This window comes from Nelumbo lutea, chromosome 5, assembly GCF_056320005.1.
Source record: "Nelumbo lutea isolate HS-2025 chromosome 5, American lotus-T2T, whole genome shotgun sequence".
Lineage (NCBI taxonomy): Eukaryota > Viridiplantae > Streptophyta > Magnoliopsida > Proteales > Nelumbonaceae > Nelumbo > Nelumbo lutea.
Window position 1 is genome coordinate 17,294,324 of NC_142688.1, and position 17,500 is coordinate 17,311,823.

Below are 17,500 nucleotides of genomic sequence, written 5' to 3' on the forward strand. Positions count from 1 at the left end.
TTTTATTATTTTTCATATTTTTAAAGATTTTTTTTTTAATTTTCTAATGTATCCATGCCTATCTTGATTTTCCATCCATATCTATACGTTTCTAAAGTGTATTTTGATATGCCTCTTAAAATTACCTTTTCGATACACTTTGAGTTTCCGATACTTTGAATCTTGTATGATACTTTAATCTTTGATATTAATATATATATATATATATATATATATATATATATATATATATATATATATATATATATATATATATAGCTCAATTAGGCTCGTGAACCTTATGAACCGAGCTTTATTAGACTCAAACTCATCTTGATTAACAAATTCATATAATATATTTAAGTTTAACTCAAAATTCAATTTAAACCGAGCCTCACTAAATTCGAATAGATCGTAAAAAACTCGCCTCGCGGCCACCTGTATACCAGGCTCAGCTCAGACCCATGTTCCCAAAAAATGCGGGATATGTGAGTCTGGGATTTTTGGTTACGGAATTTGGTTACGGAAAAAATGAGATGGCATGAAATATTTGGTTACGGAATTTTTTGCTCTGGGCCTAATTTTATCCTCTTTGGAATGAGAAATGGGCCTTAGGCCCTAGCCCGCGGCACGAAAAACAACCGTGCCCGGAGCTGCCGATTCTCATTCTTGATTCGACACTCTCGCAATCAACCAGCTTAGGGCTGTCTGCACCGGTCTCTGGTAAGCTCTCTCAGATCACCCAGTCCTTATTTTTCTGAGCATCGGATCTCATGATCTCTCTTTGTCCTGATTCCCAGCTTCTCTTTATCTTAAAGTTTCATACGAGAAACAAAATCAACTAGAATATGAGCATATTATCTATTGAGTTTCATTTAAAATTCTGCAAATAGCACGAACAAATTACTCCATCTTGAACCGACAAATCAACAAATGGGGGACGGAGGGGTTAAGAATATTACTTTATCGTGATTTTCTGGATATTGTTTTACAATTGCTTTGATGGACATCATTGTTTGAGCCAAAACACCCACCTCTCTATCCAGCAAGGTTGAACCATACATCAAAGGCCCTGGAGCCCCGGGTGTTAGATAATATGATAATCAATAGATATTAAATAAAAACCACTAAAATATACAAAAAATTTGTAGAGAAAGAGGAAGTCATTGCAAATCTTGTCTAGCCAAAGAGAGAAGTCTTTCCAAGCAGCTGTTTGCGACAGTTCAAGGAGATGTCGATAGGATTGCCCAAAATGCAGACACATCCACCCAGAGAGTTTGAGTTATGTGATGGCAGGCGAGGCTATGATGCTTTTCCTCTAACTAAAATTTTTGAGTGAGAAAGAAAAAAAAGAAAGAAAAAATACAGTTTGAAGCCAAAATGTTTTAAATTTCATCCATAACTTAGACAAGAAAGAATTCTTCTTTTTTTGATAAGACGAATTAGACACAATATAAACATATTTTGAACAAAACGGTATAAAGCATTCATTGGTGTCATGAATCTTAAATAAAACATAAAAGACTTGTTGCATTGTTTATCTTTAAATAAGTATATTTAACTGTATCCTTTTTGTTAACATTGGTAATTCTACCTCCCCCTCACCATAGCCATTGTTTCTGTGTCACAGGGATAAGAATATTAACAAAGTTTTAGAATGTCTGAAAAAGTCTATTTTCAGCAGATACTTGTCGAATTTTAAGAATTGTTAAGATGTGTCAACAGATATGACTAGTTTTCTAGATGTTGATGGCATAAACATATATATGCATGCAAATGACTACTTTTTATTGATAATGCATTTTTTTGAGCCAGAATTGTACCAGAATCTTAAATTGTATCTTTTTTGAACCATTATTGTTTTGAACCTGGATTATTCTTGTATCCTTTATACATACTATGATTGGATAATAGTGTTCCCTCCCTCACTCCCTTTCCCTAGCTCCTTCAATGAATTGCTCTCTAGACGAATTTTAAGGTTTTCCTAAGCATGTTAAAGTTAAATATTAGCTTTAATAAACTAATAATCAAGTGAACAATCTTTGTCATCTATCTGCTACAAAATCCTGCACAAACAGAGTTCTCAAGAATGGGAAATGAAAGGTTGTTAGCATCCTGAAAAATAGGGTGAATTAAGAGAAAGAATACTATGCTTTTGCCATTTGCCAATGCACACCCAGTTAAGAGAAAGAATACTCTAATTTCTAACCTGTTAACCCAATGATTTTCAAAACTTGAAACAAACTGTAACAGTGTCATCGTTAACAACTTAAAGTGATCAGGCCCCACATACAAAAATGTAAAATAAGGAAATTACCTCCATTGCTCAAATTTTAGAAAAGAATCAGAGGGAAAAACAGAAAATTCCTATACTCAACTTTTGTGTGGGGGCTGGGGGTGAGCACGCTTTCACCACACTGGAATCCATGATATCAATAAAAATGTCTACTTTGTCCTTGCAACTACCAGTCACTCCTTATTCCTGGATTCCTAGTCAAACATCCATGAGATTCCAATATAAACTCATTATCCTTCGTATGATTCCATTTCCATACCACTTTTCTGCGTTTCAACTGCACACTGATGTGTCTTTTGTGCCCATGTAATAGACAACATACTCTAACATGAACTTATTAGTTCATCTATGTACTTGGAATGCTTAACATTGATAAGGTTTAATTGGCAAATCTCGATATGGATTATGGAATGCCCTTTGTAACTTCTCAGTCCGAGCTACCATGTCCTTAAAAAGATTGGTGCATCTCCAACCAAGTCATTGACATTCTGCTGAGAAGTTTTTATCCGAAGTACTGATCCTTGTACTGCAGTTTTCAACTCCTGCAATATTTCAAAACAAAGTACTATTCACTAGTTTTTTCTTCGACCAATACAACAGTGGTTGATGCCTCAGTAGTCAGTGCAATTAGAAGATAGGGTAGCATACAAACACAAAGAGAAAGTTCATGAGTGAAATTCTGACCAGGAAAGGTATTGATATTGTTTATATTTGATGTTTTTAGCTTCTTCCTACTTCTCCTTTCTTGGCAATGTTTTAAAAATTGGTTTTTCTAACCTATAGAGACATCTCATGCCACATGTACATTGAAATTTGGAGTTATAGTGATGTGCTTTTGGTCCAGTCATTTTGTCAAAAAAAAAAAATGATGTGCTTTTGGTCTGATATACTTCTTCAGTTGGGGGCCTGTGACTTTAATTTACTGGCTAGTGCAGCATATATCATTTCTTATGCTGAAATTTGGAATGGTAGTTGTTTCTTCATTTTATGTCTCGTGTTGTTTCTCCTATTTTCCCTTATGGTTGTAGAAACTAATTTAGTATTGCTTTGCAACCCAGATTGTTGCATCTCTAGTTATTCATCTATAAGCTTATTGTTATCTCCTTGAATGCTTGCTGTCAAGTGCTACTAACACCACTTGTTCTTTAGAAACTGGAAGTCTGGAAAAATTTTGAATGATGAATGACATCTCTTTGGTATCTATTGCTACTCTCTCTCTCTCACACACACACACACACACACACACACATGCACCTGTGCGTACGTTCACACACATAAACACACTTGCAAACATATGGAGCTCTATGATGTCATATACAACTGTCAAATGCGGAAGCAAGGACTTCCTAGTATGACCAGAACATTCTCTTGATCTTTTGGTTGGTGGCTTAAACAGATGTTTTGTGGATTTTGATACTTAATGGGTGTTTTTTGCATATTTTGGTCCTTTTTATCTAGCCAAAAGGTTTTGCATCAGTTATGATTTGCTCCTTGTACATTCTGCTAATATCAATAAAATTTTACAGTTACTGATAAAAAAGGAATTTTGTAGAAGAAAATGTCCCATTAACAATTAATAGAAATAATGTCCATATCATTACTCATGTGTTCAGAGTGCCATTAGAACCATTTTAATAATTCTCTTGGACAGCATCAACTTTAGACCATAAGACAATAATATATAATCATCTATTCAAGAGGAAACTGTTACATTTATGTAATATGCAGTATGCTTTACAATGCTATACTAAAAACACATTACCTAGGGAACATACACAGAAATGCAGACAATAATGTATCGCCTCTTAATTAACACCCTTATTTTCAGTAAGGTGGAACCTAACCAAATGGCATAAATCAGCAACTTAGTCCTAGGACAGAGAACTGAGAAAAAAGAGACAAAAAAAAGGCCATGTGGGTCAACAGTGAATAATCTCTTATCTGGATTGGAGAAATACAGGTAAACTTCAAGGAATTACAGATTAGGTAAATCATCCTCAAGAAAAGAGGAAAATATCATGCTTGACTTCTAGAAAAGAAAGGGGAGTCATTTGGAGAAGTCCTTTTTTTGTTTTTAATGCAGGGAATACCCCTAATCATTAATCAAAACCATATTGATTTTCATCATTAGAAATAGGGATTTTCTTTGTCTTTCCACTGAAGACCTTGGTTTATCAAAAAAGGGGGAGGGGGGGGGGATATACCCAGATCCGTAAAGCTCCAGAAATATTACACTGCATTCAGAGGGGTAAAACATCTGAAGGCAGTGAAGAAGAATAATAGGTAGAAGGCTAACAACAGATGGTAGAAACATGTTTGGACTACTTAATATCCATCAGCCTTATTTCTTTGGTTTTTGAGTTTTGTTTGTTTACCTCACCAATAAGGATGGCTTCTAATTTTCATTTTACCAGCGATGAAAGAAAAAAAAGGAAATTAAAAGATCACAGGGGTAAAAAACCGAAAACCCACCCATCCCACACATACAGGCGCTTGAAACCTCAACTGGCCCCAGGATTAGGAGCAAGGTTCAAAATTTATCACGTATCAGGGCGTATTGTATTGTATCAGTCACACCTCGATACACTAAACAATGAGCATTTTGTATTTTTTGTTGTTTTCAGGGGGTAGGCCTTGCTTAGATCGAAAAAAGGGCTTTAAGAAGATGAGGAAGAGAAGGATCTGACAAAAGGCAGATGATTAGGTGGAAATTTTGGGGAAAAGGAAAGAGCGGAGAAGAAACATCTTGTAGATTTGTAAGTAAACTATAGCATTATAATAGGTGATAAGGACAATCAATACAACGTGGCTGTACACATTTTGAACAGCTGTGTATTATCACAAAATTTAAAAACCAGAAAATTCAAAAAAGGGGAAAAGTAGAATGAGGATTTTGGAGCAAAAACAGGCCATGTGGCGTGGCTCAATTTTTTTAGTATATAGTATAGATACTATTAAATCATATGGGCCAGCCTCGGGGTTTGGCCTGCCTTGGCCTGGACAGACATCAAGGTTGTTAACACCATGTAAAAGCCTGGCCCAATTCAACCCAGGATCATCCCTAGACTAGAATTAGCTGCAAGATCAAGATGATGACCCAGAAAAACTCAAGGTTCAAAGTATTGGTACACCTCGATATGGGGGAAGGGGTGTATCAGTACTTTGAACTACACTCATCCTTTTTATCTCCCCCCCCCCCCCCCTCAAAAATAGAGTAGAGGGGTAGGTCTTAGGCTTGCCTACCTCTGAAATAGGCCAAAATCTGAAAAGATTGATATTTGGTGCATCGGTGACCCACCAATACGGCCCGATACATGATAAAATTTCGAACCTTGGAAACACTTAATCAACCACAATAAAAAGGAAAGCAATAGCATCCATTCACCATAAATTTAGAATTTGTTACAAATACCAACAAGGACAATTTCGGAATTTCCAATTCTCAAGTAGCATCAGATGATGCCCACATATGAGGTGCATAAAAATAAAAACATGGCGAGGAGACTCAGAGATTTTGTGCTAGACATGCCATGGGTACTTCTGTAATTGTCATTTATACAAATCTTTAGTTGTCATACCTCTCTTTTTGAAACTAGTATGTGTAACATGCAGCATGCTTTATAATGCTACTAAAAACACATCACTTAGAAAACATACACAGAAATGCACACAAGCAACCTTGACATAAACACAGACTCGTAATAATGATAAGAAAATTGTAATCATAACCAAATCCAAAGGGTGGGTTTAATCCATTCATGAATCTATCATAAAGCTTTAAGAATTAAGATCATATAATCAAGTCCAACTTCAAAAGTCAATTAACCCACATACATTGGTACTTCAACTGAAGGGAATTTCCGGCGGGCAGTATTGGCTTAGTGGATGAGGTAGTAGAAAATTTTTCTTGGCATAACACCTGTAGAGAAAATGGTTGACCAGCTTGTGGTCCCATCTGCTCTTATGTTATTTCTTGTCTATGTTAGACCTTTTCTTCTATTGTTTCTAGTGACAGGGGTGTTCTTGTCATTGTACCACTTAATGTTGAAGACCTATTTTAAATATCATTTGGGGTGGTAGACTAAGCTAGCTGAACCCCTCATTCTCTTCTATTCTCTCTTCCTCTTCTTCTCTTCTCTTCTCTTCATTTCTGGTTTGCTTTTCTTATTAAACAGGTCTGAACCTTCTTGGTTGCAGACAACTTGGTATCAAAGCAGGCCTAAACTTGGCTTGGGCTCTCATGTAGGTGTTGTCCAGCCAACTACATGGGAGTTGTTCTAGGGCTGGAAGCTTCAGCTTGAGTCGCCTGGTTCTTGGAGGTCATTGGAGATTGAAGAAGGTGCCCAAGATTCAAATCTCTTGGAGAGCTGTCTGGTGACCAGGAAGAATCGGAGAAAACAGGTTGGTTTCTGATTTAGAGCTTAAATCAGAGATTGAGAGTGGTGCCCAATAATTTCTGGGTTGTTTTCCTTATTTTTCTGGACTGTTAAAGTATTCAAAATTTCTCTGAAATTAGTACTCGGCTGTTCTTTTAGACTGCTTTAGCCCAGAATTTTTTGGGTTGTTTTCATATTTTTTGGACTTTCAAGTGGCTGAAATATCTCTGGAATCAGTACTGCTGGTTGGTCCTTTCTCTTGGACTGTTTAGGGCACCTGTACGGACTATTTTCTGGGCTATATTATTTTTTGACAGCGTGATCTCCTCTACTGCCCACCTTGTGTTTGTAAAAAGGTCTCTGAAGTTTTTTTGCTTCCTTTGGATGCTGTTTGGACAGTACCTGGAATTTCTATTTAGAAAATGAGTTTGGACAGTGCTGTACTCTTCATTCAGTGATTACTCTTTGTCCACTTTAGCATGGAAATGGCTGGAAATGAGAACAAACCAAATGGAGGACTTGTAGGAGCTGTAAACTCTACTGGTAACAATTCATTTCAGATCACTATAGTCAAGTTTGATGGAACAAACTATTTGGAATGGGCCCAAACAGCTGTGATGGCCATTGGAGGGAGGGGAAAACTGGGGTGTGTGATGGGAGGCACAAAGAAACCAACACAGGAGGACCCTTCCCTTGCTAAATGGGTTCAAGAAAATTATTTAGTTATGGCTTGGTTATGCAACTCTATACAGCCTCATATTAGTAGAAACTATCTTTGGGCAAAGACAGCTAAGGAGATTTGGGACAATATGAAAAAAACCTATTCTCAGCCCCTTAATAATGCTAGAGCCTATGAACTAAAAATGGAGGTGAATAATCTTAAACAGGGGGAGAAACCTGTGTCAGTCTATTTCTCCACCTTGAAATCATTGTGGTATGAGAGATCATCTTGAGACTATGGAGTGGGAGAGCCAAAAGGATGCTGCCACATTCAGGAAATTGGTTGAGAAAAATAGAGTGTTTGAATTCCTGGTTGGGCTGAACTCTGACTATGACATTGTAAGATGACAACTTCTCACTAGAGATAGTGTCTCTTTATCTCAAGCCTACTCTATGGTACATAGTGAGGAAAGTAGAAGGAAGGTTATGTTGCAAATCCCATCTGTGGAATTGGCTTTTGTAGCTATAAAACCAAAGACTGGAGGTGATAAGGAGAGGGATGTAAAGAAGGATGGAAAGAGGGATGCGTTTTGTGACTACTGTAAGAAGCCAAAACATACTAAGGAGACTTGTTGGAAGCTTCATCCTCAGTTAATTCTAGAAAGACTTAGGAACAAGAAGGGAAACACTAATACAACTATAACCACAGGAGCTTCATCCACAGTTGTAACCACAGGAGCTCCATCCATTCCCAACACTAGATCCGGTTCTCTTGATGCATTGGCTGTTGTTAGGGCTGCTTTATCTCAGTTGGAGAGTGAAGTTGGTTGCTCTGTACAGTCTCATTCTACTCCCACCTCTGCTTTTGCTTAATCAGGTACAAGGGCCTTTGCCTATCATGCCTCTACCCCAGGTAACACTAGCCATTTTTGGATTGTTGATTCAGGTGCATCTGATCATATGACTAATTTATCTTCATTGTTTCACACCTATTGCTTGTCCTCTGGCATAGACAAAGTGTCTATTGCTGATGGCTCTCTTGTCCCTGTTTTAGGCAAGGGAGACATCGATGTCTTCGATGCTATTTCCTTATCCTCAGTTCTGCATGTTCCTAAACTAAGCACTAATCTGCTTTCTGTTAGTAGTATCACTAAACACCAGAACTGTTCTGTAACCTTTTTCCCTGATCATTGTGTTTTTCAAGATCTGGCTACAAGGAAGGTGATTGGGATTGGCCGTGAGACGAATGGGATCTACTTGCTTGAACATCCACCCGGGAAGAGAAAAGAAAGTGGGAAGTCTTTTGTGTCACAGTCTGTGAGTCAAATTATGCTTTGGCATAATCGATTGGGTCATCTTTCTTTTGGGTCTTTAAGGAGTCTTTTTCCTAATTTGTTTGAGTCAATCCAAATGGCCAGTCTGAAGTGTGAGAGTTGTGAGTTGGCAAAGCATTGTAGATCAACTTATTCACAAAGTAATAAAAGAAGTTTTGTTCTTTTTGAACAAATATCATATTCTTTCTATGGGTGGGTACAAATACTTTCTATTATTTGTTGATGACCACTCTCGGTTTTCATGGGTTTACCTCATGCTCTCTTGGGATGAGGTTCCCACTTTGACCCGCATTTTCATCAAATGATCTTGACTCATTTTAGTGTTAAAATAAAAAATCTCAGATCTGATAATGCCAAAGAACATTTTTGCAAAACCCCTATCCTCTTATCTCTTTGAACACAGAGTGATTCATCAGAGCACTTGTCCTCATACACCTTAGCATAATGGTGTAGTTGAGAGGAAAAACAGACACATCCTTGAAGTTGCAAGGAGCATCATGCTGAATACTAGTGTTCCAATTCGTTTCTAGGGGGATGCCATTCTTACTGTTGCTTATCTCATTAATAGGATTCCTTCACGAGTCTTGGACATGAAAGCTCCTTTTAACTTGTTGTATCCTAATAAGGAGCAGTTCTCTGTTCTTTCCAAAACCTTTGGTTGCACTTGTTTTGTCCAAATCCTTGGGCCTACACGTTCAAAATTTGATCCTAAGGTTGCCAAATGTATTTTCCTAGGGTATGCACAAAATCAAAAGGGGTATTATTGCCATGACCCTGTCTCGAGAACCAGATTTGTATCTATGGATGCCACCTTCTTTGAAGATGTCCCTTATTACCCTAGGGTTTCACCTCAGGGGGAGAGTGGTGAGCGGGGTGTGTTTGCTCAAGATGTTCCTTTGCCCATTCTTGCAAGTGGAGAGGAGTGTATTGAAGGGAGTTGTCAAAAGTGTAAAGAATTGAGGGTGTCTCACAGAAGATGGTGGCGGAAAGTTGGTTCTAGTAATGATCAGTCCAGGCTAGTTCCTATCTCTTTTGCCGCACCGGATTCAGGTATTGCTTCCTCCTTACCCCCTGCTGCTACTGATGACGTACCCACTCCTATTACTGATGACATACCCTCTTCCACTACTGTGTCTCTGCCATCCTCAGATGACCTTGACCTTCCGATTGTAGTACGTAAGGGGAAACGTCAGTGTACCTCATCCTCTGCCCATTGTATATCTCATTTCCTTTCTTATGATCACATTTCATCATCATATAAGTCCTTTTTAGCCTCCATTGCTGCCATTCTCATTCCTAGAACAGTTCAAGAGGCCCTTGTTGTCATTGAGTGGAAGGAAGCAATGAAGGCTGAGATGGATGCCCTTGTAAAGAATGATACTTGGGAACTGGTTGATCAACCAAGAGAGAAGAAGCCTGTTGGGTGTAGGTGGATATGTATAATGCTGATGGTACAATTGAAAGGTATAAAGCTAGACTGGTGGCTAAGGGATACACTCAAACTATTGGTATTGATTACTTGGAGATGTTTGCACCAGTTGCAAAAATGAATACCATTAGGGTTTTACTATCTCTTGCTGCTAGCTTCTCTTGGCCTCCGTTTCAAATGGATGTTAAGAATGCATTTCTAAATGGTGACTTGCAGGAGGAGGTGTATATGGATACCTCCTGGTTTCTATGGTGTAGAGACTGGTAAGAAAGTTTGCAAGTTGAAGAAAGCTTTGTATGGTCTAAAACAATCTCCAAGGGCATAGTTTGATAGATTCAGACTTGCTTTGGAAAGATTTGGCTATGTTCAATCCAAATCTAACCACACTCTGTTCTTTAAGAAGAAATGATTTACTTTGACTCTCCTAGCTATATGTGGATGACATTGTGGTGACAGGAAGTGATATTAATGAGATTAACTCTCTTAAGCAATTGTTGAATCAAGAATTTGAAGTAAAGGACCTGGGTGAGTTGAGGTATTTCCTTGGGATAAAAGTTGCAAGGTCCAAGCATGATATTTTTGTTTCCCAGAGGAAGCATGTTCTTGATCTGTTGGAAGAGACAAGAAAACTAGGAGCTAAGCCTGCTATTACTCCCATTGAGCAAAATCATAAGATTAATGCAGAGGATGGTGAGCCTTTAGAAGATAAAGGTATGTATCAACGACTTGTAGGAAGACTTCTCTACCTATGTCTGACTTGCCCTGACATTTCGTGTGCTATAAGTGTTGTTAGTCAGTAAATGCGCTCTCCCAAGACCTCACACCTCCTTGTTGTTGAGAGAATTTTAGCCTACTTGAAGAGGTGTTCAGGCCGAGGTATACTTTTTAAAAATAGTGGCCATATGAAGATTGAAGTATACAGTGATGTAGATTGGGCAGGTTGTATTGATGATAGGAGATCTACCTCTGGGTATTGTGCCTTTGTTGGAGGAAACTTAGTTTCATGGAGGAGCAAGAAGCAAAATGTTGTTGCTCAGTCTAATGCTAAATCTAAATACAGGTCTATGGCTAATGGTGTTGCTAAAATATTATGGCTGAAGTATCTCCTTACAGAATTGGGAATTGAGTTTGAAAGACCCTTGATGCTGTATTGTGATAACCAGACGGCCATTAACATTGCTCACAACCCAATACAGCATGATAGAACCAAATACATTGAAGTTGACAAACATTTCATCCGAGAGAGAGTTGCCTCTCAAGAAATGTGCCTTCCTTGTGTTGCCACTAATATGCAGTTTGCCGATGTCTTCACCAAAGCAGTCAACAAAATCAAACTTGAGTCAGATTTAAGTAAGTTGGGAATGATCAATATATTTTCCCAACTTGAGGGGGGAGTGTAGAGAAAATGGTTGACCAGCTTGTGGTCCCATCTGCTCATATGTTCTTTCTTGTCTATAGTACTGTTAGACCTTTTTTTCTATTGTTTATAGTGACAGGGACATTCTTGTCATTGTACTACTTAATGTTGAAGACCTATTTTAAATATCATTTGGGGCGGCAGACTAAGCTAGCCAAACCCTTCATTCTCTTCTATTCTCTCTTCCTCTTCTCTTCTCTTCTCTTCATTTCTGGTTTGCTTTTCTTACTAAACAGGTCTGAACCTTCTTGGTTTCAGACAACTACACCAAAGGTTGTGGATGTGGCCAGGAGTTTGAGGGATGCCAACCTTCTGCATTGGGGTCACAATGGATTACTCAGAGAAGAGGATGTTTCTGGTGCTGTTCTGGCCAGTGTGGTGATTTAATGTCTTGAGGGCTGTTTCTTGTGTTGGCGATCACCTAATTCATGGTGCTGAATTCTTGTTGGCATTTAAATGGGATGGGCTCTATGTTGGGTTTTGTCCCATTCTTTTGGATGTTTTGGGTCTGCTGAAAGGGTTTTGATTCAGTGGATTATCGTCACCGGTGAAGATGGAACTACAGATTTATTTTCTGTCTTGTAAGATCTGGAGATCCAGTTTCCGGTGACCATAGTCTCATAAGTTTCCGACAAGTTTGTTCTTTTCGACATTTTTTTGGCATTTCAATTTTGCGTTCATCAATAGATCTATGTTGTAGGCGCAAATTACACCACAACTCCTTTCATTTCGGACATGGATTTTCTTGCATTAACGGTGGTTGCAAGAGATGATCATTTGGACAAAATTTTTGGGATTCCACCACTTGTTTGAAATGTGGTTGTAATTGCTTTTCTAGGCGTTTTTTAATTTTTACAAGGCTTTCTCCATAGGCCACTTATTTTTAAAAGAAGATTGTTTTGATAAGGCATATTTAACGGTTTGTGGGTTATTTCATCTGGTTTTGAAGTTTACAGTTGTTGGTTGCCACTGGATGGGTTTGAGTTTGGGAATCAATTCTCTCCTTAACCCCTTGTTGGTTTAGTTGTTCGGATGCTTTATTCGGAAGTTTCTTGTTGAGTTTATCTCTGTTGGAGGTTTGGTCCTTTGTTTTGGCGTTTTATAGATTTCCGCTGCAGAGTCCTCACAAACTGGATCCTTCAGCAGACTGGTCAATAATCTGGATTTATTTCTCCAATTTTGTCAATTTCTTGGACTATTCTGACTGATTCTGATTGTAGTATCTTGTATTCTGAGCATTTTTTTAATGAAATTTGCCACACGTGGCTTAAAAAAAATATAAAATTTATTTTGTACATTATGTAATATAAAATATTATATATAATATAAATTCAAAATAATGCATAAAGTTCTAAGATAATATAATCAAAATAATTCAGTTGAACCTAGTCATGAATCTATTATAAAGTTCAAGATCATATAATCAATTCCAACCTCAAAAGTCAATCAACTCACAGACATTGGTTCTTTCTTTCATTTTTTTTGGGAGTACATATATTGGTTCTTTAACTCATATATCAATGGAAACGATTCAATGAAGGTAGAAAATGATCACCTTAACAAAGGGATACATAATTATCGCTTACCCTAGACAAAAGTCTCACCTAGTAAAATAGGTACCGGGACACATCTATGTCCATCTTATCCTCCCTTCATGTTGAAGAGCAAGGAAAAAGATTGAAATGAATTCCAACTTCCAATTAGAAATGCTCATAATAGAATATAAAGGCCTATCAAGGTTCATAATATAATTTTATTAATTTAATGGTGTTTTGTCTAAAAAATTTGAAATCATACTGATTAGAACATTCTGAATTTAACATCTTTATTCCATTAATATTCTTTTAAATATGTGAAGTGCTATCTGCTATGGTTGTGTTATTTTCTACATGGAGAGGAGCATCCGTGGCTGTGCATATATATTTTCTTCTATGTAGCTATATTTTCAAGGTCTTCCACTTTTTGTTGCATTTCTATGCTATCTTCTTTGGTATTCTATTACTATAGCAATGTAAAGTTTTATTCGTTTTTTTTTTTTTGATAGATTAAAGTTTTATTTGTTTTGCTATAGATATGTCATCACATTGTCCATCTAGGGATGAAAAAGATCATGCCAAATGGACAAGGAAGGAGGAGAGGATATTTGTTGAATTAATGATAGAACAGTGCAAAAAAGGTAATAGGACAACTACTACCTTTAGCTCTGTGGGTTGGAATGAAATCCAAAAGGATTTCAATAAGAAGACAGGGTGTAACTACACAGATATGCAGTTGAAAAATAAATTTCAAAAACTAAGAAAAGTGCACAAAGAGTTAAAGAATGCATGCAAGCAAATGGGTTTTAGTATGGATCCTTCTAGGAAGGTTATATTGGCAGAGGATGATGAATGGGAAGCCTACCTAAGAGTGAGTCATGTGTACTATGTTTCAATTTGCTAAGATATTTAGGTTAGGTATATAATTTGTCTAATCATACTTATGTACACAGGGTCATCCCAATGCAAAAAATTTACGAACAATTGGATGTCCGTTATGGGATGAGCTTCAAATAATCTTTGGTGATGCAACCAGTGAAGATAAAGGTACTCTTGATGTAGAAAGTATTAATTTAACATATTTTTATTCCATTAGTATTCTTTTAAATATGTGAAGTTCTATGGTTACTTTATTTGCTATATGAGAGGAGTATTCAGGCATGTATATTTTCTGCATGTAGCTATATATTTTCAAGGTCTTCCCACTTTTTGTTGCATTTCCATACTATCTTCCTTGGTATGTTATATTGTAGCATTGTAAACTTTTATTTGTTTTGCCATAGATATGTCACTTTGTCCATCTAGGGATAGAAAAGATAATGCCAAATGGACAAGGAAGGAGGAGAGGATATTTGTTGAATTAATGGTAGAACAATGTAAAAAAGGTAATAGGACGACTACTGCCTTTAGCTCTACTGGTTGGAAAGAAATCCAGAAAGATTTCAATAAGAAGACAGGGTGTAACTACACAGATATGCAATTGAAGAATAAATTTAAAAAATTACGACTTTTGCACAAGGAGTTCAAGAATGCATGCAGAGAAACGGGTTTTAGTATGGATCCTTTTAGGAAAGTTATATTGGCAGATGATGGTGATGTATGGGAAGCCTACATAAGAGTAAGTCACGTGTATTATGTTTTAATTTGATAAAGTTATCACTATGTATATATAATTTGTGTAATTATATTTATGTATACAGGATCATCCCAATGCAAATAATTTACAAACAACTGGATGTCAATTATGGGATGAGCTTTGTATAATTTTTGGTGACATCACTACAATCGGTGAATATACAAAATCTTTTAGGCAGGAAGATGAAGATACTTCAGAAGATGAAGATACTTTTGATGCAGAAAGTATTAATTCTTTATCAGATTCTGATGAGCACCAAACAACTAGGCATATTAGTTTTGGTTCTTTAGATCCCATGCTTACATTAGATGCAATGGATGATACCAGCCAAGAAAAGAGTCCAATATCTCCAAAGAGAGCCATTACTTTGAAGGATCGGAAACGCAAGAAATTCAACAATTTGAAAGCTTTTAGTGAGGCTTGCATGACATTCACTCTTGAGTCTATGTATCGTATTAATAAAGATCGTAAAAAGAGGTTGACATCAGTTCCATTACGTGACCCATATCCACTTAGTAGATGCATTGAAGTTTTAAATAATGCACCATGTTTAGATGCAAAATTATATGGGAAGGCAATGAACTTATGTATGCATTCATATTGGAGAGAAGTCATCTGTCAAGTACCTAGGGAGTTAATTAGTCAAGTCATTGAATCTGCAAAGGAGCCATAATGATGAGATGCTGGGATTATGCTCATTTTATATTTCATTATATTTTGTAGTCTGGTGTTGAACATTGTATTTTAGTTTATGGGAATTGTTAGTACAATTGTTTTTTGTGTTGTGTTTCATCACATTAAGCACGTTTTTGATATTTTTATTTAAATAGCTTGACTAGTGTGGTTATATTGGGCTTTAATTATGCTAATTTTTTACAAATAACATAAATGTAATTATAGGATGTGATTCTAATTTTATGAATCGATAGGATGAATTACAAAGCAAAACTTGATGAATGCAAAACTGATTTTGGTTGTGAATAAACAAGTGATGATTATGATGCATAGAAGACGATATATGGTGCTTTGTTGTATGACGACTATGGTTTTAATAGGATATGAGACAAGGCAGGTTTGGCCTGGAGGCATCTTGTGAGGCATGCACCTCAAATGATATAATCTCAGCCGTTAGAATTTAGTCAAATAAAAAAATGAGTGTTTTTAGCTACATAGGGCCTTTACCAAGATTAGAAACTAGAGAGTTCCAAGTATGTAGAGCTCTAAAGATGGAATTACGACTTTCAAGTAGAGGAGAGAATGCCAATGTTTTTCAATCGTCTCAATGATCGGCGATGGATAATAACTCGATCAAAATCACGGAGCAATCTTCTCCTCCTGTTAGTCTGTTTGGGTCCCTTATTTCATTATGTTCACTTGTTTACTTGGCTGAAAAACGTTCAAATGCTTTTATAAAGGTTAACTGCAAGCATCACTTGCAATGTTAGGTTGTCTTACAGATACGTTCTTGACTTCTTGTTTATACTGTTATACAATAATTAATGCTTTACCACGTGTATCATTAAAGCCCAATCTAGCACAGGATTCTTCTGTAATTTAATTAGATGGATGGAGTGCTTTCATCTCTAATAGTTCTTCCTGCTTTGAAGTGAAACAATTATTTTCTTTGCTTGTCGCACAAAATAACAACAGGGTTATTTGTTAAAAGCTTTGTGAACGTTGCAGATACTGTGATTCTTCCAAAAGATATTTTTTGGATTAGTTTCTTTTTCCACTTAGAATCTACTTTTAGCATGCTTGTTTTTGTTTTTGTTTGTTTGTTTTTTCTTTTTTCTTTAATTCTAGCACTTTTTATTAGTGCTCGGGCTAGTGATTCTTTAATTTGCATCCCTATGTAAATTAGGACTAAAATCTAATTCCAGTTCTTGAAGGTCAATACCTATGTCTGAATATATTCATTTTCTAAGAGACTGAAATGTGTTGTGTATTATTAAAGGATTCGACTATGATATTGGAAAGACATGGTATCTGAAAATGTTGTGATCAATCAACGAGTATCATAAGCATGTTAACTAATCAGGTGGTATCTATCAAAATTCATAGGTGGGTTTTTGCTGGCCAAAGCTCTTCCTGTATCATTTCTTTCAGGCATTATAGTTTAGATTTTTCAGTTATTAAAATTCTAAAAAGGGAACGAAAAAGAAAATGAATACAAATCGGGGATTGCAACCGAAAGAAAAGAGGAATGCAAATTGGGAATGGGTTGTTGATGTAGTCATTGGTATTTTGGTAGGTGGGGATTATACAAATGAAATAAATTTAATGTAGTTCTTTTCTTTCACTTGCAGATAGGAAGAAAATAGAATTTTCGTGTAGATAGGAAGCAAGGCAATGAGCCAAGAGTATATTTTGTGTTATTGATGTGAGTGTGTGTGTATTATTTTGGTTGTTTGGTATTATCAATTGATCAAAGGGTCACTGCTAGAGGGGAGGGGAGGGGACATGGCAATAAATGACAGGTTATGGGTGTTGGGTAGATTCCAATCTAATTTCTTAAGTTCCCTGTAATGGATTTTAGATGGGCCCAGGCTCAGATTGTTTCAAATGTAATACTTTATAAACATATAAAATATGGGTACATGTTTTAGGTAACATTTGCATTAACTGATATTTAGAGATGGCAATTTTTCCTATCCCCAATCCGATGGAGTAGGAAATGGGGATTGCATTGGCGGGGCAGGGATGGGGATGGGGCCCTATTGGGGATGTGGAACCAGAAGTTTGTGTTAGCCCTCTACACCCTAAGGCTGGGCTAATTCTACTTGAACTAAGTGTGGAATTGGTTGATGTGGCCCAGTCCAACTCTTGGTGGCCTGTGGA

The 17,500-nt window shown here is 36.8% G+C and overlaps 1 protein-coding gene and 1 long non-coding RNA gene across 6 annotated transcripts; both read left to right on the top strand.

Moving 5' to 3' along the window:
* The first annotated feature begins 363 nt into the window (after nucleotides 1-363).
* LOC148850656 (L10-interacting MYB domain-containing protein-like) lies at nucleotides 364-15,509 on the top strand. 5 transcript variants are annotated; one of them, XM_088944798.1, is made up of 6 exons: nucleotides 390-702; nucleotides 4,900-5,031; nucleotides 13,563-13,897; nucleotides 13,980-14,073; nucleotides 14,310-14,644; nucleotides 14,727-15,509. In XM_088944798.1, the coding sequence occupies exons 3-6, from the start codon at nucleotides 13,565-13,567 to the stop codon at nucleotides 15,333-15,335; spliced, it is 1,371 nt and encodes a 456-aa protein (XP_088800924.1). In that variant the 5' UTR covers nucleotides 390-702; nucleotides 4,900-5,031; nucleotides 13,563-13,564; the 3' UTR covers nucleotides 15,336-15,509. The 5 variants fall into 5 exon arrangements, with proteins under 5 accessions (XP_088800919.1, XP_088800924.1, XP_088800921.1 ...); XM_088944795.1 differs by lacking the exon at nucleotides 4,900-5,031 and adding an exon at nucleotides 6,473-6,676 and having other exon boundaries at nucleotides 430-702; XM_088944797.1 differs by lacking the exon at nucleotides 4,900-5,031 and adding an exon at nucleotides 6,522-6,676 and having other exon boundaries at nucleotides 546-702.
* Nucleotides 15,510-16,613: 1,104 nt separating this feature from the next.
* On the top strand, nucleotides 16,614-17,272 carry LOC148850657 (uncharacterized). Its single transcript, XR_016099270.1, has 2 exons — nucleotides 16,614-16,723; nucleotides 16,969-17,272. It is a non-coding gene; the product is annotated as an uncharacterized LOC148850657 (long non-coding RNA).
* The last annotated feature ends 228 nt before the right edge of the window (nucleotides 17,273-17,500 follow it).

Excerpts from the sequence above, each read along its gene's own strand:
- LOC148850656 (XM_088944793.1), top strand. The coding sequence starts at position 13,565 with ATGTCATCACATTGTCCATCTAGGGATGAAAAAGATCATGCCAAATGG. Across the intron at positions 14,074-14,309 it reads TGCAACCAGTGAAGATAAAG|ATATGTCACTTTGTCCATCT; the intron begins GTACTCTTGATG and ends GTTTTGCCATAG. Across the intron at positions 14,645-14,726 it reads TATGGGAAGCCTACATAAGA|GATCATCCCAATGCAAATAA; the intron begins GTAAGTCACGTG and ends TTATGTATACAG.